This window comes from Ovis aries, chromosome 7 (assembly GCF_016772045.2).
Source record: "Ovis aries strain OAR_USU_Benz2616 breed Rambouillet chromosome 7, ARS-UI_Ramb_v3.0, whole genome shotgun sequence".
NCBI classification, from domain to species: domain Eukaryota; kingdom Metazoa; phylum Chordata; class Mammalia; order Artiodactyla; family Bovidae; genus Ovis; species Ovis aries.
In genome coordinates this window covers 72249038-72272798 of record NC_056060.1, presented here as the reverse complement: position 1 = coordinate 72272798, position 23761 = coordinate 72249038, and the positions used below count along the sequence as shown (strand labels likewise).

Here is a 23761-nt window from a genome sequence, read left to right as displayed (position 1 = left end):
AGGTTCATACTATACGATCTTCATCATAACACCTTGTATAATTTCATTTGCAGGGTCATTGTATTTTTTACTTCATTCCCAAATAATTATCATATTCAAAAATTCATAACTTAAGATTTGGTATAAAAAATATATATATATATACTCCATTTAATTGAAACTATGAAGGAAATAATCCAGCCTCCCTAAAGAACTAAAAACTCCTTTATATAAAAAATGAAGCCTGATTGTTGCTGGGTTCAATCTGCCACCAATGCTTCTTTTTATTTTCCATTTTGATAGATTTTACTTATATATGATGTTTTTAGTGGCACACATAGGAACTGGGACTTGGTCATCTGAATAAAAAATATATTTCCATTAAAGGCTGTTTAGGTGTTTGTTTTTCAAAGCAATGCTTCCTTTTTGGAAAAATTTTCTTCTTGGAGTTTGGGGGGAAGGGAGGAAAAGAACAGGGAGGGGAAGGGTAACAATGAACCAGGGAGCTGACAATATTCAAGCAAGGAAAAACAAACAACTTGCCTCTGGACTCCACACAGAGGAGCTGTCAGTAGCATAGGAATCTTCGAATCCCCGGTTATTAAAAGCTGTCTCCATCTCCAGGCTGCCCTCTGTGGACTGCCGGCTGAGGCTGTGGACTACGCTGGTCTCTCCAGGAGATACACCATGGTGCCTGGTGTCCCCCAGCTCACAAGGGGACTGTGAATGGGCAGAGATGGGATCATCTTCACCATAAGACAGATTCTCAGAATAAGTCAGTTGGCTGGCTCCATCCAAACCTAAATTTGCAAAAAGGAAATTCTTTCAAATGTACTATCATGTTTCATCTTTTTATCTAGAGAAAATGGGCAATAACAACCACCCCCAATCAAGTTTGCTAAAACAAAACTCATTAAATAACATCTGCTGAAACACACTTTCATCTATATAGTGGATAAACTTGGCCAATAAAATCAAAATACATTAGTTCATTATATAGGATACAAGAAGACTGAATGCTTTATGATAATATGAGCATATTTAGGATGTACATTATGTTAGAAGGATAAAATAAGTCCAACTCTTCACAACTCCATGAACTATAAGCCACTAGCCTCTTCTGTCCATGGAATTTTCCAGCCAAGAATACTGAAGTGGGTTGTCATTTCCTCCTCCAGGGGATCTTCTGAGCCCAATGATCAAATCCACATCTCTTGTATCTCTTGCATTGGCAGGCAGATTCTTTACCACTAATGCCACTAGTGCCACCTGGGAAGCCCCTGGAATCAGAGGACCTGGGTTTAAAATCCAAGTTCTGATTAAGAACTTGAACAATATTTGAACTGTCTTAACCTTTGTTTCGTTGTCTATGTGTGTTTGCTTACTCAGTCATGTTTGACTCTTTGTAACCCCATGGACTATAGCCCACCAGTCCCCTCTGTCCATGGCAAGAATTCTCCAGGCAAGAATACTGGAATGGGTTGCCATTTTGTCCTCCAGGGGATCTTCCCACCCAGTGATCGAACCCAAGTCTCCTGAATCTCCTGCATTGCAAGCAGATTCCGTAACAACTGAGTCATTGGGAAAGGCCATCAGAAATTTACTGTGGACATGTGAAATAATATCTGCCTAGCAACCACCAGCCTTTCCATAAATATTAGCCTTGCTTATCTGTCTGGCCTCATCCAACCCAGCAAAGCCCATTCAGTACTACCACCAAACCTGTAGACATCTATGGTCTCATAGGCTATGAAAACAGCAGCTGTATATTTTTGTCCACAGCAGTCTTCAAGCCCTCGCTCCTCTCCTTTCCTTCTTGTCCATCCGTAGACCTGGCAACTCCCAAATCTCCCCTGACTCGTTTAGACTCAGAGTCTTTCTCAGCCCTTAGTGTCATTCTCTTCTCTCCCAGTACTCCCTTACCCTGTTCATCCCCTTCCTCTTCCCTGACAACCAAGTTACCCTCAGATAATAAGGAAAAACTGACAGGGTCTTACTGTTCTTCCTAAGCAATAGCCTTCACCCTAAATTGCCTCCCACATCCAGAAAGTAGCCAAGGATGTCTTTTCTCTTTGGCCTCTACTCTTCTCCAGTGTCCCCCACTCCCAGGATGATGGAAAATTAAAGATATAGACAGGATTCGTGAGGATGACAAACTCAGCTCTTATTTACACACTGTATAATAGCAGCTGTTCCCACCATTGGTCTTAAAATCTGAGCTAGAACATAAGGTCCTTGAAGCTGCTAAGCAACATCCATATACTGCATAGTCTTGTCCATGAAAACAACAGTTGTATATTTTTGTTCACAGCAGTCTTCAAGCCCTTCTTCCTCTTCTCTCCTTCCTGTCCATCCAAAGTCCCAACAACTCCTGAATCTTCTCTGACTCCTTCAGACTCAAAGTGAGTTTTATTAAATCTCAAGTAGCTTTCAAGGCTATGCAGATAACAAATACTTGAAACAGTAAGATGTGTAGCAATATGGAGCAGTGTGGACAGTGGTTTAGCAGACAATATTTGACCCACCTACAATAAACACATAAACTTAAAAACACAGCATCACCCTCTGCAGACCAGACACAAAAATCTTTGGGAAGACTTGGTTTTCAGGGCACAAATTCCAACCCCTCATTTGGAGTTTTGCCAAGTCATGGCAAGCCATTGAAAAATTCTCCATCTGCCTTGTTTTTCTTAATAATTCACTTCAGGCCTCTTGGAAACACTCTCATAGGATACCTAAAATCTTGACATTCATACTTTCAGTTATTTGGCAAACACACACACACACACACACACACACACACACACACACACACACACACACCCAGACCCAGAAAATGACAGAACAAGGGTTATTTCATTTGCAAAACCCTATAACACAAAGCGGAATTTTCTTCTCAGGCTCTAATTAGCCCATCCATTCCTCACATACACGAACACTAAAATGTCCTATTAAACAGTGGGTCATCCATCAATGTGTGTAGCGCCCAGCAGGATCTCAGCACAAAATCTAACTCTGCCAAGAAATTACCCCCATAAAATTGTCTCATGACTTCAACTCCTACAGTGATAATACTTAGATCAGTAATAAGGGAATTTTCAAAAGCTACATTAAAGCCTTAAAAAGCTATTCATAACTGAAAAACGTAAGAACTATATTAATGTAACAAACCATTTTCCTTGACAGACAAGCAAGGAATGAATTAGAAAGGCAAATCTTGGGGACAAGTCAAGTTGCAAGGAGGGGGAAGGGTTATTCACTGTTACATAAAGCATCTTCGCATGCTTTAAATTAAAGAGGGTCAGGTCACCTTAAACACATACAGAAAAGTAATTGCCTGTTGTCAAGAAATGTATCCTGGCTTCTTAGAAATTATAGAGCATAATTGTGTCACATCAACCATATTTATTTTATGAGAGGAGATTTTTTAGTCCATATCCCGCTTTGAAGGAGTATAAACCTATTATCCTTTTATGCTTTCTTTTCTACTACAAGACTCTTCCCTCCATTACCCATACTTTTGCCTACCATTCGTGATGGTCAATTTTATGTGTCAGCTTGGCTATAGGCCTCAATTATTCAATCAAACGCTAATTTAGGAGTTGCTGTGAAGGCATTTTGTAGATATAATTAAAGTTGACTTTCAGTAGAGGGGATTATCCTACATAATCAGTCCCTTGAAAGGCCTTAAGAGGAGAACTGAGGCATTCCTGGAGGAGAAGCAGTTTCATCTATAGACTGAAGCTTCAATTCCTTCCTGAGTTTCAGCCTCTCCTTCTGAACAGTGGATTTCAGAGCTCCCACAAACACATAAGCCAATTCTTTGCAAAAAATCTCTTAAAATACACACACACACACACACACACACACACACACACACACACACACACACAGAGGAGATAACTGACTTGTTTTAAATGACACCAGGAAGGTAATGATTAGCTACTATGAAACATCTTAAGAACTAAATATTTCACAAACAAAAATAAGGTTTTGCTTGAGACAAACAAAAAGTCCAATATGTGGGCTAATATTCTGTAGCCTACCTTACATGCATAGAGACGTCATGCACAGCTCCTGATTCAGATCACTTAGGCCAAGCCCTCTTTGACATTATCAGGAATACAGTGACAACTAATTCACAGTAACACTAAATGAGATACGTGAAACAAGAGAGAATTTAGCTGGAATATGAAGAAGGTTCTGGAATATGAAGAAGGTTTTAAGTGGGTTTGGACCTTGAATTTCACTGGTTCTATGTTCTGAATGCACCCTTTAAGTGAAAGAATTGTCTACAATTAAATTTGATCTTGGGGCTTCCCAGGTGGTACTAGTAGTAAAGAACCCACCTGCCAATGCAGGAGACATAAGAGATGGGGGTTCTGTTCCTGGGTGGGAAAGATCCCCTGGAGGAGGGCATGGCAATCCATTCCAGTATTCTTGCCTGGAGAATCCTAAGGACTGAGGAGCCTGGAGGCCTATAGTCCATAGGATTGCAAAGAGTCAGACACAACTGAAGCAACTTAGCATGCACGCATGCAAATTTGATCTTAGAAAAACATGTTTAAGGTAGAAGGGAAAATAGCTAAATAGAGAATAGGCGTTAAAAAAAATTCTCTCTGGGGTGCATGCTTAATCTTTTCATTATTCTTTACTGCTGACACAAATTCAATGATCTAAAAATGAACAAAAAGAAATGGCACAGAAAAAATCATGCAATAAAAATTACATTAACATTTCCATGGCATTTGATAACCTAAAATTTAGCATGCAGTTAATCATTCTTATGAAAACTCCTGCTGATTTTCTTCAAAGTGTGCAGGTAATTCATTCAGTGTAGTAGACTCATTCCACCCTTCGGTAGAGAAAAATGTAGCCTTTCTATCACTATCTGTCAAAAAACTCAGAATCACACCGGTTACGACAAAAGTTGCTGCTAATTCCAGGAAGGTTGAGGGCTACAGTGTTTGTCAGAACTCTCAGAACAGTGTGTTTGTATAAATCAAAATCTAGACACTTAGGCCTCTGGGAAATGGGGCCATTAGCTTTAGAATTAAACAAGCTACTCACAGGGGATCAACTGCGATTAACTTTCATTAGCTAACATTTGCCCTCTCAGTGGAGAGACAGGAGTGCTGTGATGTAACAGCAGAGAAAAAGCAAACAGGAGAGAGGGTGAGGAGATTACAGAGGGCCTCTTGCAACTGTTACTATTCTTTGGTTACATTGAGTGTTTATCTCTTGGCTTACCTGGGCTAAAAAGATGAGCAATAAAATGCTATGTGGCCCATGTGCATTAGTAAAATTACATTAGGTCAGCAAATTATTATATTCCTGCTAAAAAATAGGGCTCATTTGTTAATTTTCCTTTCTGCTTCCTTTGTTCTTTTTTTGCCCACTTCATCCATATCATCAAATCAGAAATTTGTTCCGTTATCGTCTCTCAGTTCTACACTCTCCTTTTTGTCTTCCTACTACTAAGTGCTGAAAAACAAGGAAGACCAACTATGAGCCCGTTGGTTGGATGAACCACAGCACCAGAGGAAAGAAGGAAAAGATTAGAGAACCCGGGTCATTTTAGACCAGGTCACTGTGGTAGACAGTATGACATTTTCTCTGGCTTTTTTTTTTTTTTTTTAACCAGATACACTTCACAGACTGTTCCCTGTTTCAACGTCCTACGCCATTCAGGGTTCTGGGCATAAAGGAGTCAGAGAGATAGAGATGCCTGACCTTTGCTAGAGAAAGCACTAAGAAATATCGTACTGTTCTTTCCCTAGGTTGTTTTGTGTGCCTGGTGGGCAGGGAGAAGGACCCTTGACAAGCCCCACTCACAGTCACAGGCTGTGCTCACCCGGCCCTGAGTGTCCCCCTCTCCCTTTGTGAAAAGTACACTTAAAATGAAGATGGAGGGTGGCAAGAGATCTGCTCATACCCAGGATTCTAATATAGGTTGGGCTCCAGAAACCACAGGGCATGAGGGAGAGTGTGCAGGGTACATGTTGTTTAAAAAAGGTTATTCAATATTATGAAAACACATTATTTTTATTTGGAAGGTAAAACATACCTATTGTTTTAATAATACAACCTATCATCTAGGGTTACATAGATATATGGAAAATGGATCCTACATTTTCAAATGGGAGGAAAGGCACAGAAGCGCAACATCAGCAGACATGTATATAACATTTTTGTACTTGTCAGAATGGAATGAAATTTTATAAACCTTGAAAAATACCATTCTAGTTATTAGCTGTCACAATGTACAAAGCAGTTAACTATGAGGAAGGAAGGGGGTTCCACAATTCAGGATCAAGACTTTGGTACCGCTGATCCATTCTCTCTGTATGAGGCTCCTTGGAAGATCTGAAGCAGCCCTTTTGCCCCGTCCCACCTTCTGGACATCACCCTTCTTTTTCCTCTCTGGACTCACAAATACCAGTGCAGTGACTCAAAATCATTCTTACCATTAGACATACCTGGTCTAGATAAAGGAAAGGTTTGATGCAAAGAATACCTTTGCAGGTGGACACTTCTGTGCTGTCTTCTTTGTGGGTAGAGAGACAGTGACTGGGTTTTGGTTTATGCTCCAATCCTGTCTGCTTTCCTTTCTCAGATGCTCCCGAGCGGAAACTCTGGGACCGGGACACAGAAATCTCAAATTGTTTGATCACCTCCTCATCACTGTCAGAAGATGTGGACAGCTCTTCATCATCTCCGAAGCTGTTAACTGGAAGCAAACGAGAGCCATGAGTCTTCTATGGGGCCCGCAAGAAAACAGAGACAGGTATTCCAGAGAAGCAGTGGTCAATTAATCTGGATCAAAGCAGACTGAAGGTGGGTAGAAAGAATTTAAAGCACTTTTGAAACACAAGTTTTGAGTCCAAAGGAATGAAACAGGAAAAGAAAGCTCAGAAGGGTAATTAGAACTACAGGGCTAGAGCCCAGAGAAAACACTGGTACCCCCTTCCCCATGCCACCCCACTGCCAGTGCCCTGTAACCAACATACTGAGCCCTCTTGAGCTGGGCAGCCTGCTGGGTCGTTCCCATGTGTGCACGACTGGGAATAGGACCGGCAATCTGGACACACATGTATCTTATGTGTACTTCTGGTGATCTTATGTGTACATCAGCTGCTGGTGATGAAAACTATGCTCTTTGCCTCATCTCAGCTATTAACACACAGAGTGAAGACTCACTTCAGAAAAGAGATATTAGCTACTGAGATCTTCCAAGAGCTTCCTAGATTTGAAAAGCGACACCATGTTGTATGTGTCTTAAAAAATAATGAATAACTAGTTTATACTAGAAATGCCTTTCTCCATCACCAACAACCCAACCCAGACACTCTGAATCATTCGTACCACTTTCCCCACCCCAGCGCGCTGGTCAGTCCTCTTCGTTTGTCCAGCAGTATCTGATCATTCCTGCCCTAGCCCATGTTGTTCCTTCTGCCAGAAACCCTCCCTCCGCAGGTGTTTACCTGGTTGACTCCTCTCAACTTTGTGGTCTCAGATTGACTTCATCCTAAACACTTCCCTGATTGTTCTACATTAAGGAGCTCTGTGGGCTTACCTAGACAGCATATTAAAAAGCAGAGACATTACTTTACCCGCAAAAGTCCACCCAGTAAAGCTATGGTTTTTCCAGTAGTCATGTATGGATATGAGAGTTGGACTATAAAGAAAGCTGAGTGCTGAAGAATTGATGCTTTTGAACTGTACTGTTGGAGAAGACTCTTGAGAGTCCCTTGGACTGCAAGGAAATCCAATCAGTCCATCCTAAAGGAAATACATCTTGAATATTCATTGGAAGGACTGATGCTGAAGCTGAAACTCCAATACTTTGGCCACCTGATGCAAAGAACCAACTCATTTGAAAAGACCCTGATGCTGGGAAAGATTGAAGGCTAGAAGAGAAGGGGACGACAGAGGATGAGATGGTTGGATGGCATCACCGACACAATGGACATGAATTTGAGTAGGCTCCGGGAGTCAGTGATGGACAAGGAGGCCTGGCGTGCTGCAGTCCATGGGGTCGCAAAGAGTCAGACACGACTGAGTGACTGACCTGAAGGAGTTCTGTTCCCTGCACTTGATATTTTTTCTTTCTTCTCCCCAATAAATTCCGTGAAAATAAAAATACCGCCTGTTTTGTTATCTGATGTCTCTATAGTACGTAAAACAATGCATGCTAAGGAGTAAGTACTTAAACACTTGTTGAATGTTGACTGGATTGATGAATACTCAGTGTTTTCTCTCAAGCCTGAGCCCTTCTCTCACCCTCAACACTCACACATGATCCCCAGTGTCTGGAATACTCTTCTCTAGTCCCTGTCTAAACTAGTCAAGAATCCAGCTCACCACTAAGGTCTCAGCAGAGGTATCATTTCTTCCAGAGATTTCTTCCTTGATCCCTTAAATCAACTTTAGGGATTTAAGGCTCCTTCCATGTGCTGTAAAATCACTCTCTAGCCTGTCCTGTCAGTGCTCCCTCCAGCTTTGTGGCAGAAATTACCTATTTAACTGCCAACCATTCCATCTAACTTGTACACACCCTGAGGATAAGAAGCATATAAGACCACCCACCCCTGTGTCCCTCCAGGCACTACCCCTGTGTCCCTCCAGGCACTACCTCTGTGTCAGGCAAGGGCAGATGACACTGTAAATATCTGCTGAATATGGACTGGAACTATAAATAATAAGGAATTATTTTTTAAAAATTTCCTCTTTTCATCCAAAACTCACAGTGGTTCCAGGGAAGGATACGGTTGTTAACAGGACAGTGGGTCCTGAAGATCAGTTAAGAATTAGAGGCTATAGTGGCTGTACTAGTTTGCATTCCCACCAACAGTGTAGGAGGGTTCCCTTTTCTCCACACCCTCTCCAGCATTTATTGCTTGCAGATTTTTGGATCGCAGCCATTCTGACTGGTGTGAAGTGGTACCTCATTGTGGTTTTGATTTGCATTTCTCTAATAATGAGTGATGTTGAGCATCTTTTCATGTGTTTGTTAGCCATCCGTATGTCTTCTTTGGAGAAATGTCTATTTAGTTCTTTGGCCCATTTTTTGATTGGGTGGTTTATTTTTCTGGAGTTGAGCTGCAGAAGTTGCTTGTATATTTTTGAGATTAGTTGTTTGTCAGTTGCTTCATTTGCTATTATTTTCTCCCATTCAGAAGGCTGTCTTTTCACCTTGCTTATATTTTCCTTTGTTGTGCAGAAGCTTTTAATTTTAATTAGATCCCATTTGTTTATTTTTGCTTTTATTTCCAGCATTCTGGGAGGTGGATCATAGAGGATCCTGCTGTGATTTATGTCTGAGAGTGTTTTGCCTATGTTCTCCTCTAGGAGTTTTATAGTTTCTGATCTTAGAGAACAGTGTGGAGATTCCTTAAAAAATTGCAAATAGAACTACCTTATGACCCAGCAATCCCACTTCTGGGCATACACACCGAGGAAACCAGAATTGAAAGAGACACATGTACCCCAATGTTCATCGCAGCACTGTTTATAATAGCCAGGACATGGAAACAACCTAGATGTCCATCAGCAGATGAATGGATAAGAAAGCTGTGGTACATATACACAGTGGAGTATTACTCAGCCGTTAAAAAGAATTCATTTGAATCAGTTCTGATGAGATGGATGAAACTGGAGCCGATTATACAGAGTGAAGTAAGCCAGAAAGAAAAACACCAATACAGTATACTAACACATATGGAATTTAGGAAGATGGCAATGACGACCCTGTATGCAAGACAGGGAAAGAGACACAGATGTGTATAACGGACTTTTGGACTCAGAGGGAGAGGGAGAGGGTGGGATGATTTGGGAGAATGACATTCTAACATGTATACTATCATGTGAATTGAATCGCCAGTCTATGTCTGACTCAGGATGCAGCATGCTTGGGGCTGGTGCATGGGGATGACCCAGAAAGATGTTATGGGGAGGGGAGGTGGGAGGGGGGTTCATGTTTGGGAATGCATGTAAGAATTAAAGATTTTAAAATTTAAAAAATAAAAAAAAAAAAAGAATTAGAGGCTAGGAAGAAATTTAAAGGCCATATTTTAAGTGAGAGAAAATACTTGAAAACACTCACCTGGACAAAACATTTACTCTCTGGCTTAAGAGTTGATTTTCCTGAGGCTCTTTGGAAGCAATTATAACACTTATTGAATGTCTTTCATATGCCAGGAAGTGTCCTAAGTGTCTTACACATATCTCATTTAATCCACACAAAACCTCTATTACTGTTCCCATCTTTCCCATATGAAAATTGAGGCAGAGTAAAGTCTACAACTGTCTGAAGATCACACTGCCAGGAGAGGGTAGAACCAAAATTTGAATCACGGCAGTCTGTCTCTAGAGGCCACACTTCTAATCACTCTGCTGGAGAATCAGAGAGAGGTGGTAGAAAGAACTCTTATTCTTTGCGCTCGCTCATATTAGCTAGCTGAGTCTGTGTGGCTGAGACTCTTAATCTCTCTGACCCTGTTTCTTCATTTGTGGATTATTTCTAATGTATGGATCATTTTCCAGGTCTTTTCTGGATCTAAATTTTCTGACTCCAAACTTTCTACCTGACAGGTGTCAACATTCAATCCATTTCTCTCTTTTATGGAGTAGCTGATCCACTGACTTAAGAGCATATTGTATTCAGCTCGCTCAATTTTATAGGTATCTGGGACCAGACCCATGGCAAGACATTGAAAGCTAAGTGTTAGAAGAGATTTCATTACCATCCCAACAGAATACCATTACAATACACAGTCTCCTCACGTCTCAGTGTGCTAGGCATAGTTCTCTAGCACGGGATGGACCATCACATATGGAAGAGATCCACAGACTAACAGGACCAAAACTAAACTTTCCCCACCTTTAGAGTATAGGACCATCTATATACCACAGGGGTAGTCAGGGGATATATGTGCTGGAGAAGTGGTTGTATTAGACATCCACTGGCACTTTTTTCAACTCTGAGATTCCATTCCATGTGTACTACTAGCCCATTTGTATCCATTAGTATTACTATACCAGGCCACATGGCCTGCCTCCTTAGAAACCTGTATGCAGGCCAAGAAGCAACAGCTAGAACTGGACATGAAACAACTGACTGGTTCCAAATTGGGAAAGGAGTACGCCAAGGCTGTATTTTGTCACCCTACTTATTTAACTTCTATGCAGAGTACATCATGAGAAACGCTGGACTGAAGGAAGCACAAGCTGGAATCAAGATTGCCAGGAGAAATATCAATAACCTCAGATATGAAGATGATACCACACAGCAGAAAGTGAAGAAAAACTAAAGAGCTTCTTGATGAAAGTGAAAGAGGAGAGTGAAAAAGTTGGCTTAAAACTCAACGTTCAGAAAACTAAGATCATGGCGTCTATCCTATCACTTCATGGGAAACAGATGGGGAAACAATGGAAACAGTGTCAGACTTTATATTTTGGGGCTCCAAAATCATTGCAGATGGTGACTGCAGCCATGAAATTAAAAGACACTTGCTCCTTGGAAGAAAAGTTATGACCAATCTAGATAGCATATTAAAAAGCAGAGACATTACTTTGCCAGCAAAAGTCTGTCTAGTTAAAGCTATGGTTTTTCCAGTAGTCATGTGTGGATATGAGAGTTGGACTATAAAGAAAGCTGAGCGCTAAAGAATTAATTGATGCTTTTGAGCTGTGGTGTTGGAGAAGACTCTTGAGAGTCCCGATCCAACTGGTCCTCCTAAAGGAGATCAGTCCTGGGTGTTCATCAGAAGGACTGATGTTGAAGCTGAAACCAATACTTTGGCCACCTGATGCGAAGAACTGACTCATTGGAAAAGACCCTGATGCTGGGAAAGATTGAAGGCGGGAGGAGAAGGGGATAACAGAGGATGAGATGGTTGGATGGCATCACCGACTCAATGGACGTGAGTTTGAGTAAACTCTGGGAGTTGGTGATAGACAGGGAAGCCTAGCATGCAGCAGTCCGTGGGGTCACAAAGAGTCAGACACAACTGAGCAACTGAACTGAACTGTATTACTATTAAATTACATACTATTAATATGCTTAATTACATTAATCACATTAACATATATTAATTGTATTAATAGTGACTAATATCATTAATAGTATACTATTGTTTTACTATTAAAATTTTTCAGAGTCAAAAGTCATCAATTTCAAATTAAGTGAGTTAGTCCACAAGAATTTCCTCATATATAAAATTAAGAATTAGAATTCATTAATTTTACAGTATTGGGTCCTTGATTTTTTTCCCAGTGAGTCACTGATCATCCACAGAGCACAGATTCTCCTCACTCAATATAATAACCATTACTGAGTCCAAGCTTGCTCTGCTCGCTGCACAATGGGCCAATGAATCCGAGTCTCAAAGGGTTGCGACAAGGAAGAGACTTTAATTGGAGAGTCGGCTGACCAAGAAGTTGGCAGGCTATCATGTCAGGGCCTGGTTGCCAGGTTCTTTATAGATCAGAGCTTCGGGGGCGGGGTGGGGGCGGGGTGAGGAAGCAAAGTAAAAAGACTATTCGGTCCTTGCAAATGTCCCCTAGAATGGCAAGCTTCAGGCAGGGGAATGTGTTAGTTGCACTTCCTTAAAATCCTTCACAGTTGGGCTGCTTAGGTTATCTCCCTGAGGCAGACCATTATGTATTCTTATAATACCAAAAAAGGGTTAAATCACAGAAACAGATCCAGCATAAATTTTAAATTACTCTTCCTTGTTGCATAATCATGACAGTAATTATAATGTTTCCCATTAACTAAACATAGACTATATGCCAGGTATCTTCTGGGGACTTCACGTATATTATTCCATTTAATCACCACAGCAACAACATGAAGTAGGGATAATTATTATTACTCTCATTTTAGAGATAGGAAACAGAGGCATAGAGAGATTAAGTAACTTATCTTAGGCAAAGAAGTTGGCAAAGTAACAAAGCTGGGACTTGAACATAGAACCTCTGTTCTTGGTCAGTGCACAAATCATCAGACATTATTGCCTCAGGACACTAGAGCCATATCCAGATTACTTTTCAGAATGCGCGAGAGGGGGTTTTGCCATTTCCACCCTGAAATCTGCCAGGACATTGCTTCCTTTGAGAGGAGAGAGCAGTGGGATAAGAGTCACCCTATATGAATGAGAGTGAACGCACCCAGGTTGCAGTATAACTGGTCCAGTCTCCTCATGGGATTCTAAATGCAACAGCACATGCTATTCTAAGCCTCGGTCCTCAAGGATCTCAGGAAATTCTCTGTCTAAAAATAAAACTTGTCATCCCTCCTAAAAACCCATTGGTAGCAACAGAAGTCAATAGTGGTGCTATTATAACAATAAAAGCAATCCCATATACAGCATTGATCATGAACTAGGCACTATTCTAGAAAGTTACATCTGATAACTTACTTACTCCTCACAATAACCCAATGAAATCAGTACTTTATTATCACCATTCTGTGAGTGGGGAAACTGAGGCATCATGAGGTCAGTAATTTGCCACAGTGATGACAGGAAAACATTAATAAACATCGTAACCATGATTCAAACCCAGGTGGTCTGGCTCCAACATCAATATTATTATGACCACATTATGCTCCTTCTGTCCTCTCTTGCTTGAAGGAAAAAAATCCTGGTCAAAATCTATACAACTGTGTTTGATCATTAAGAATATAAAATCACATATGTTGGGTTAGAAAGGATTTTCATGAACATCCATCTATTCTCTCATTTTCACAAACAGAAGCCAAAACCCAAAGAGGTAAAATGTATACCAAGCCAGGACCAAATGGAGGTCTCCAGGTTTCCAGGTCAATGGTTTTGCCACACTATTTTCCATGTTCTCTCACCAATCAGTTATTTTCTCAAATTCAAAATTTGATTCTTACCTTTTTGAAAGGTCCCAGCTGCTACTTTCCTTGTAACGAGTCTGTGTCAACAACTAAAGAGTGGATCTGGATTTCATTCAACTTAAATCTTTGAAAATCACTAAGTCTTGTCTAAGTTGTGGCACTTAATTTTCAGACATAAGATAGTACTTTCTGAAACACAATAGAAATACCAAGTTCAAACCTCTTTCAAGCTAAGCACTTGGGATATTTAATACAAATGGAAATTTGTATTAAAATCTTCACCTCTTCATCCAATTAGCTTGCTAAAACAACAGAGAAAATGTTGCACAAAGGATGTGGACATACCTTGAAGCTGAGATTGTTCACTTCACTCAATCACAGAATTTGGAAAGATCTTAGACACCACCTCAGTATCTACCACCAAAGAGAAGTCAGACTCTGCTGCAATCTTCCCTATGCATGGCCACTCAGCTCCTTCCCTCTGTTCACACACTATTGAGTTGCTACTGTGGGCTTCTTGCACTGAAAGGAAGTTCATGACTTTGAGTGAAAAGAGAGAGTTATCTATAGATCCATCAATACCAAGTCTCTATAGCAGTGCAATCAGAATATTCCTCCCTTTGATTTTTAGTGAATCTTTTTTTTTTTCTTGTAAACAGAGGCAGAGAAAATGCCATCTTCATCTTTCACAACTGAAAGACAGGAAAGTGGGACCTCAGTGCCACAGAAACTGCCTGTCTAGGTCTAACATCAGTGAAGGCAGAATCTGGAGTCAAGCTGCCTCTGTATGAATCTGGGACCTTTTCAGACCATTTGCTGGTCTGAAATCTAAGCAAGTTCCTTAATCTTTCTGAACTACGGTGTCCTTATCTTGATATTCCTTAAAGTTGTTGATAGGGCTAAGTGGGATAAATCATGAAAGGGACAAAAAAATGCTTGGCATATGATATGCTAAAAAATGTTAATGATGATTATTATTACTCCTCATCACAGCAGTGCCCTATACAGAAACCCATCTAGGAAGTCCTGCCATTTATAAGCAAAGGGAAGAATGTCTATTCTTGCAGGGTCTGACTTGAAAACTCCTCAGAACTGTTTCAGGGAAAGGATGAAAAAAACGAGGGCTGGAATAAGAGAAAATTAAGCTGACAATGTGGGTTGTATCAGCTTCCTTCCCTCACTATGCATTTTTCCAAGTTTAGAGGTGGAGCACTCTGTAAGAGTTGGCAGTGCTGTCTGGATGTGGGCAGTGCTCAACACCTGCTCATTTTGTTGTTTCTTTTAAGGCCACAAAACCACCAACTGGTGGTGCAAAGAGAGGCTTTCTTAAGCCTGTCTGCTGCTATTTTACAGATGGAGAAAGACTTTATAAATGATCAGTGCAGATCCAAAATTATTAATTCCTTCCCACTCACATAGGAGCAATTAGGTGGAGGGAAGTACTGCTCATATATTGTAGATGGGACACGGAGACAGGCGGAGGTGGGTTGTGCTCAGTGGTGCGGTACCTGAGTGCTCATTTTAGCTACATTTGCAAGAATCCCTAATATACCAGATTTCTCAATACCTACAGCAAGTGTCTGCCCAGGGTGGTTGAATAAGGATAGAAATAAGAACAAGAAGTTGGTTAAAGTGAAAAAAGCACAAAGGGAGGGTCAAAGGTGACAACTGCCCCTCTCAGATCCTTTAAAAAATGACCACATTTTTAGATGCATAATCCAGTCATTTTTTAACTCAAATAGGATAGGAAAAGATTTATATAAATCATCAAGCTTGATTTTTTTTTCAGACTATGCTCTGTGGAGGTCTGGGATTCCACAAAGGAGCTTCAATGCCACCCACAGTAAAAGTAAAGATGTAGGAGGTTGCTCTGAGCAGGCTGAGCTATCTCTGTACAATCAGGGCTGTTTTGCTTTAATACAGTTTGTATTTTTATAAGATTCTACTGGGAAAAAATAAAAGCCCTGATATTTTTTTAAAGGTTGAAAAACATTGATATAACCTAATTCGCTCATTCTACAGAATAGAAACTAAGGCTGAGACTACTTAAGGCACATACCTACGTGTCAAGCAGCTAGTTAGTAGCAGAGGAAGGATTACAACCTGGTTCTCCTGTACACACTCGTTTTCTCACCCTACACCTTGTATGAGATGTTTTGACAACTCCATTTCATATATGAACAAAGATATGGCACTTATAACAGCTAAATATTAATTAGTCCAATGGAAAAACTTTTATGAGTAACATAAAGATCACTGCACTAGGGAAAAGTTACAATATTGAGGATTCTAGTTATGACAGCAGCAGAGTACATGACTTGAACTAACCTAATAATAATTATAAATTCATGAAAAAAATCAAACTATCTGAAGGCATAGAGAGTGAACAGAAGGTAGAAACTAGAGGAGATCTTATTTGTTAAAGAAGAAAACATTACTGGATGACTACATGGTTATACTATTTATCTGCTAAAAGTATTCCTAAGTCTATGAGGCACAGGGCATCAAGGACTCAGGCAGAAATTACAAGCCTTATTGACCTGAGGTGTCAGAGGGCAGAATTCAAGGCAACCGGAGCAACTGGAAATGGAAAAGGAAATCCCAGAAAAGAGGGACCCAGAGAGAGAGAGAGAGCTCCGAAATCTGCATATGAATTTAGCTCAAGCATTTGGCTGAAATCTGTACTATGTATACATATGGAAAAATTAAAGAAAATTAGAAAAAGTAATAGCTAAAGGACTAAAAATTTGATTAGACATTTTGTCTGAAGCCTGTGTCAGCAGAGTCTGAGTTAGGAGTTTGAATTTGGCCAAGGCAGAGTAGCTTGGTAGACACTCCAGATTTTCTGTTCAAACTTTAGAAGGGCTAACACTAGAAATAAGACTGAGTAAAACTGAAATAAGCCCAACATAACAAACTAAAAGTCATTATACTCAAAGGAATCAACTAGTAATTTCACTGTTGAAACTGCTAAAATGAAAAGCAATACTCTTTACAGGGAGACTAAAGAATCCAATATCTTTACAACATTTGATCCACAATGTCCAGCATACAATCAGAAGTCACTAGACATACAAAGAAACAAGAAAAATGTGAATCACCAAGGAAAAACAGCATTCAACTGAAACTAGCCCTGATGGGCTGCCGTCTGTGGGGTCGCGCAGAGTTGGACATGACTGACGCGACTTAGCAGCCGCAGCAGCAGCCACAAGATGACTCAGAGTTTAGATGCAGAAGACAACATCTTTAAAGTATCTATTGTATAACTTCAAAGAATCAAAGGAAAGGGTGATCACAATGAACATAAATAAGGATAATTTCAGTGGAGAAATGAAAACAATATTCAAAAACCTAAATAAACTTAAAATTGAAAATTAAATCTTCAAAGTCAAAAAATTCAGTCAATTTGCCTTTTAGCAGGTTGGAGATGGCAATGAATTTTGAAGGAGCTTAATAAAAAGTAATCAGTCTGAAGAACATAAAAAATTTTGAAAGAAAATAAACAAGACCTCAGTGAACAAAGGATAGCATATCTAGTTGTCTGAAACATGTATAACTGGAGTTCAAGGAGTGAAAAACAAAACAAAAAAATGTGGAAGAAAAATATTTGAAAAAATAGGAACTGGGAATCACCCAAATATGCTGAAAAAAAACCACACAGAAAAAATCAACATACAGAATCAAACATTTTAATAATCTAGCTCAAAAGTTCTGCTGTGAGGCATGTCATTGTCAACTAACTAAAAATCAAAGATAAAACAAAATATTTAAAAGTAAGAAGAGAAAGAGAAATACATTGCATACTAGAAAATAATAAAACAAAACTGTCATCTCTCAGAGACATTGGAAGCCAGACAGAACACAACAAAATGATGGGTTTAAGAGCTGAAAGAAAAAATAAAACATCAACACTAAATCCTATATCCAGAGAAATCATCCTTCAGAAAAGTATGTGAAATAAACACATTTTTATATAAAGAAAAAGAGTATTCATCAGACCTTCATTTCAAGAAATGTTAGAGGAAGTTCATCAAAAGAAAGGGAACTGGCAACAAACTGAACCTCAGATATAAGGGAAGGATTAAAAAGCAATGGAAAATATGTGAGTAAATACAAAAAAAAAATATTGGATGTTTTCTCCTTTCACTTTTTCTGAAAGATAACTGAAGAAACTATATACTATTGCCTGGGAGTGGAGAGTTGATACTCTGGAAAAGTAAAACATGAGATAACAATAGCACAAAGGAGAGGAGAAGTAAGTGATTTATTCTGTCACAAAGTTGTATGATGTTGTGACATAAAACAAAGAGTAAATATAAAGCAGTACAATACTAACTCAAAGTGGACTGTGATAAACTGAGGTACATGTGTAATTCTTAGAAAATCCATGAAAAAAGAAAATACAAATGTGTATAGCTAAAATTTTAGAGGAATTTAAATTGAACACTAAGGACATAGATGATTAACACAAAAAGAAACTAGTAAGAGCAACAAGAAGATGAAAATCAGAAGCAACATTTAGAAAGCAAATAGCAAAATGATATACTTAAACCCAATAATTTCCACACATTAGAGGCAAATGAAATAAAGACCACATTTGAAAGTAAAGATTATCAAACTCAATAAAAAAGCAAGACTCAATTATTTAATGACCATAAGTACAAATACAGAGACAAGTTAAAAGCAAAAGGATTTTAAAAATTAGTTATGCAAACTATAAGTATAAAGAAGTTGACACAGCTATTAACATCAAGACAATAGTTTTACCAGAGAGGAATTATATTTTAAAACAATAAAATGATCAACTCATGAAGACATAAAAATATAAGTGTGTATGGAACTATTAACAGGGTTTCACAACAGGTGATGGAAAAACTAATGGAGCTCAAAGGAGAAACAGACAAACTCAAAATAAAACTAAAGATTTTGACACCCTTTTCTCAGTAGTCAGTTGATAGAGTAACTAAGAAAAAAATCAGTAAGTGTATAGATTTGTATGACTCAACATACAGTCCACTGTGATAATGTGGACTTAAAAAGAAAGCACATTCTGCAGTTTCGAGGTACAGAGTTCTATGAATGTCAAATAACACCAATATCTATACAACTCTTACAGAAACCAGAGGAAAAGAGAGCATTTCTCAATTCATTTTATGAGGCCAGCATAACACTAATGAAAAAAAACTGACAAAGACATCACAAATATAGAAAATTATATACCTATATCCTAAAGTTTAACAGGAGGCATTCCAAACTCCTATACCAAAAGCAATAAAATATTTCTGAGAAAAAAATAGAGAAGACTCAGTATTGTTAAGATATTAATTTTCCCAAATTATTCTATTGATTTAATGCAATCTAAATCAATATTCAAGCAGACACTTTGTAAAATTTGACAAGCATACTCTAAGGTGTATAAGGAAACATAAGGACTTAGAATATTCAAAATAATTTTTAAAAAGAACAAAGTGGGAATACCAACTTTTAAGTACCTGCTTTTAAGACTTAGCAGCTACACTGATCAACAATTTGATAATGGCAAAAAGGTAAACTAATTAATCAACAGAATTTGGTCCAGAAATAGGACTACAGAAATATGGTCCACTGTTTTTTTCTGTTTGTTTGTTTTTGTTTTCGTTTTTTAGCAAAGGTTCCAAAGCAATTTAATAGGGGAAACTGAAGTCTTTCAAATAAGTATGCTTGAGCAAAACGAATTTTATTAATAAAGTATAACATCAACCCATAGTTCATGCTATGTGTGTGGATATAAAAATTAATCATAGATTGAATTGTAAAACTTTACAAAACTCCTAGGGAAAAACATAGGAGAAATTTTTGCAACCCTAAGATATATAAGTCCATATAGTCAAAGCTATGGTTTTTCCAGTAGTCATGTATGGATGTGAGTGAAGTAAAAGTGTTAGTCGCTCAGTTGTGTCTGACTCTATGAAACCCCATGTACAGTACCCACCAGGCTCCTGTGTCCAAGGAATTCTCCAGGCAAGAATACTGGAGTGCATTGCCATTCCATTCTCCAGAGGATCTTCCCAACATAGGAATCGAACCCAGGTCTCCTGCATTGCAGGCAGATTCTTTATCAAATGAGACACTAGGCAATCCCAAAGAAAGGCAATGCAAAGAATGTTCAAACTATTGCACAACTGCACTCATCTCACACGCTAGCAAAGTAAGACTCAAATTTCTCCAAGCTAGGCTTCAACACGTGAACCGATAACTTCCAGATGTTCACTCTGAGTTTAGAAAAAGCAGAGGAAACACAGAGATCAAATTGCTAACATCCATTGGAGCATAGAAAAAGCAAGAAAATTCCAGAAAAACATCTACTTCTGCTTTATTGACTATGCTAAAGCCTTTGACTGTGTGGAGCACAACAAACTGTGGAAAATTCTTCAAGAGATGGAATTACCAGACCACCTTACCTGCCTCCTGACAAACCTGTATGCAGGTCAAGAGGCAACAGTTAGAACCGGACATGGAAAAACAATCTGGTTCCAAATTGGGAAATGAGTACGTCGTAGCTGTATATTGTCAGCCTGCTTATTTAATTTATATGCAGAGTATGTAAAATGCCAGGCTGGATGAAGCACAAACTGGAATCAATATTGCCAGGAGAAATATCAATAACCTCAGATTTGCAGATGACACCACCCTTATGCCAGAAAGTGAAGAGAAACTAAAGAGCCTCTTGATGAAAGTGAAATAGGAGAGTGAAAAAGCTGGCTTAAAACTCAACATTGAAAAACACTAATCATGGCATCCGGTCCCATCACTTCATGGCAAATAGATGGGGAAACAATGGAAACAGTGACAGGCTTTATTTTCTTGGGCTCCAAAATCACTACAGATGGTGACTGCAGCCATGAAATTAAAAGACATTTGCTCCCTGGAAGAAAAGCTATGAAAAACCTAGACAGCATATTCAAAAGCAGAGATATTATATTACTGAAAAAGGTCCAACCTAGTCAAAGCTATGGTTTTTCCAGTAGTCATGTATGGATTTGAGAGTTAGACCATAAAGAAGGCTGAGCAAAGATTTTAAAATTTAAAAAAATATATATATGTATCCTGAAATAAATGAATAAATAAATAAATAAAAATAAAAAAAAAGAAGGCTGAGCACCAAAGAACTGATGCTTTTGAACTGCGGTGTTGGAGAAGACTCTTGAGAGTCCCTTGGACTATAAGGAGATCCAACCAATCAATCCTAAAGGAAATCAGTTCTGAATATTCATTGGATGGACTGATGCTGAAGCTGAAACTCCAGTACTTTGACCACCTGATGTGAAGAACTGACTTTTTAGAGAAGACCATGATGCTGGGAAAGATTGAAGACAGGAGGAGAAGGGAATGACAGAGGATGAGATGGTTGGATGGCATCACCAACTTGATGGACATGAGTTTGAGCAAGCTTCAGGAATTGGCGATGGACAGGGAAGCCTGTCATGCTATAGTCCATGGGATCACAAAGAGTCGGACACAACTGAGCGACTGAACTGAACTGAACTAACTGAGCCAAAATCTAGAAGCAACCCATAAATTCAGCAAGAGGAAAATGGATAAACAAGTTATGGCAAATCAATACAATGGAATACTAGTAAGCAAGAGGGCTGAACTATTTATACCTCCAACAATATGGATGAATCTCAAAAACATTAAGCTGAGAGTAGTGGGAAAAAAGTCAAAAGAGTACAAATAATTTAATTCCATTTATATACTATTCTAGCAAATTTAAACTAGGATACCCTGTCGGAAAATAGATCAGTGGTTGCCTAGAGGGTGGCAAGGGGGAAGTTACAGAGAACAATGGATTACGAAGGACAATGAGGATACTATCGGAGTGATAAAAATATTCGTTTTCTTGCTTCTTGTGATGGTTTCACAGGATGTCAAAATTGACAAACTGGACACTGTATACATGTGTGGTTTATCAATTGCACCTTGGTAAAGCTTTTAAAATGTGAATCAAAGTAAAGCTGTTTCCCATGGCAGCCTTCTCTCTCTCCCCCACTGCAAGGTACTGAAGTTCTGTCCTCCCGTTACCAACTGAAATATACCCCGCCATTTCTGGGCGGTTGAGAAAACTCAAAACCAATGAAATCTAGAACTTGTCCTTCTGCTGTAGCCCAGGGAGAGAAGTTTGAGGACCACACCAAATGGAATGTCTCTCTGATCCCCTCTGTGTCCACCTGGGAAACTCTCCTGGCTTTCTGATTTATATTTGAGTTACTAGATAAACCTTGAGATGTAGGCCACAATTTAGCTCTTGTCTGACTCCTCTGCGTCCCCAGTTACTGGACCCTATTTGCAACAGTCAGGAGCCACTAACTCAAGTCAAACCTAAAGAGCCCTTAAAACAGATAATGCTCACACAGCCTGGATTCCTCTGCTGCCACATTCAGCTCACTCTGTTTATTCCCGTGAGCCAAGTGTTTGCCAAATAAGCCCCCAGTTTTCCTGGCATCTCTGGACAGATATGTGTAAAGCTAGTTAATGTGTAAAGCTAGCTATGTGAATGGTCCTCTATCCAGGGCTACTATAGCCTCATTGAAGCTATTTCTCTTCCCATCCAGGCCACTAACCCAAGATAAGAAATGAAGCAACATGAAAGCATTGAGAGGGAGAAGGAAATGGCAACCCACTCCAGTAGTCTTGCCTAGAGAATCCCATGGACAAAGGAGCCTGCAGGGCTACAGTCCATGGGGTCACAAAGAGTCGGACATGACTGAGCGACTAACACACACACACACACACACACACATTGAAAGTGAAAGTCATTCAGTCGTGTCTGACTCTTTGATACAGTCCATGGAATTTTCCAGACCAGAATACTGGAGTGGGTAGCTGTTCCCTTCTCCAGAGTATCTTCCCAACCCAGGGATCAAACCCAGATCTTCCGCGTTGCAGGCAGATTCTTTACCAGCTGAGCCACTAGGGAAGGCCAGGTCTGACTACGGAAATCACAAAAAGCCTTCTCTCCAGGTAGTATTCTGAACAAGACCTATGTTTGTACTCATTGGGTCCTCATTTCTCACTATTTTGGAGTCTCTCAAATAAAAATGTTTTCTGAACACTTGGCTTTGACAATTACTCTAAGCTGTTTGATCATTGCAGCAGGGCTAACCTGAACAAGAGAAAGCGCTAAACCATTTACTTGCCCGACTCTTTTAAGCTCTGATAATTTGTATGCCTCCTACAAGGGCATCTCTTGATAGTACTCAAGCGTTGTGTTGTCTTCCTACACTGGTGGCATTTACATACAAATTAACGACCAGGACTGTAACTTACCCTGCTGAGAATGAAGTGACCTGATAATTAAGTTTCTGCACATGCAGAGAAAACATGAAACCAGAATGTTTGTTCTTGCTTTCTTTTCCCCAACCCCCAATAGTTCTCTATCACTTGAATGAATCCTTATAAGCAAATGTGAATCAACATTTTAGTTTACAAATGTTCTGATTAAGAAGACAAAAAAATTTCATTGCCATGGATACTAAAATGAAGGGCTTGGGATATATTAGCAAGGCTGAAAAAGATACTGAACAGATCGTGTACTTTGCAGGTGTTGAGTTTCTAGATTTCTATAATAATTTTTCAGTTTATTCACTCATCCTCCCATTCCATGCAGCAAATCATCCTTAAGGCAATTTCCAAAGTTGTTTTATCTTGAGATAAAACTCAACTGTAGCCCAGTCAAGCTACAGTGATAATTTCTATAAGGTAATTTCACAGTGTCTTCCACACCAAATTCACAGTAAATATACCCAAACATATCATGATAACTGAAAAAAATATAGACTGAACATACTCACCTAGCTAAGTAACAGCTTTTTCAGGGAACATAAAAGCAGAAAAGCTATATTCCAAAAGTCACACAATTTGCACATCAGATATTCA

The 23761-nt window shown here is 39.3% G+C and overlaps 1 protein-coding gene across 1 annotated transcript in view; it reads right to left on the bottom strand.

Annotated features, from left to right (window-relative positions):
* The window catches only part of SYT16 (synaptotagmin 16), a 258656-nt gene that overhangs the window by 41905 nt on the left and 192990 nt on the right, over positions 1-23761 (bottom strand). The window contains exons 6-7 of the mRNA XM_042252588.2: positions 6497-6709; positions 523-779 (exon numbers count right to left, since the gene is read on the bottom strand). Coding sequence (XP_042108522.2) covers positions 523-779; positions 6497-6709 — 470 coding nt within the window. The remainder of the gene's footprint in view (positions 1-522; positions 780-6496; positions 6710-23761) is intronic.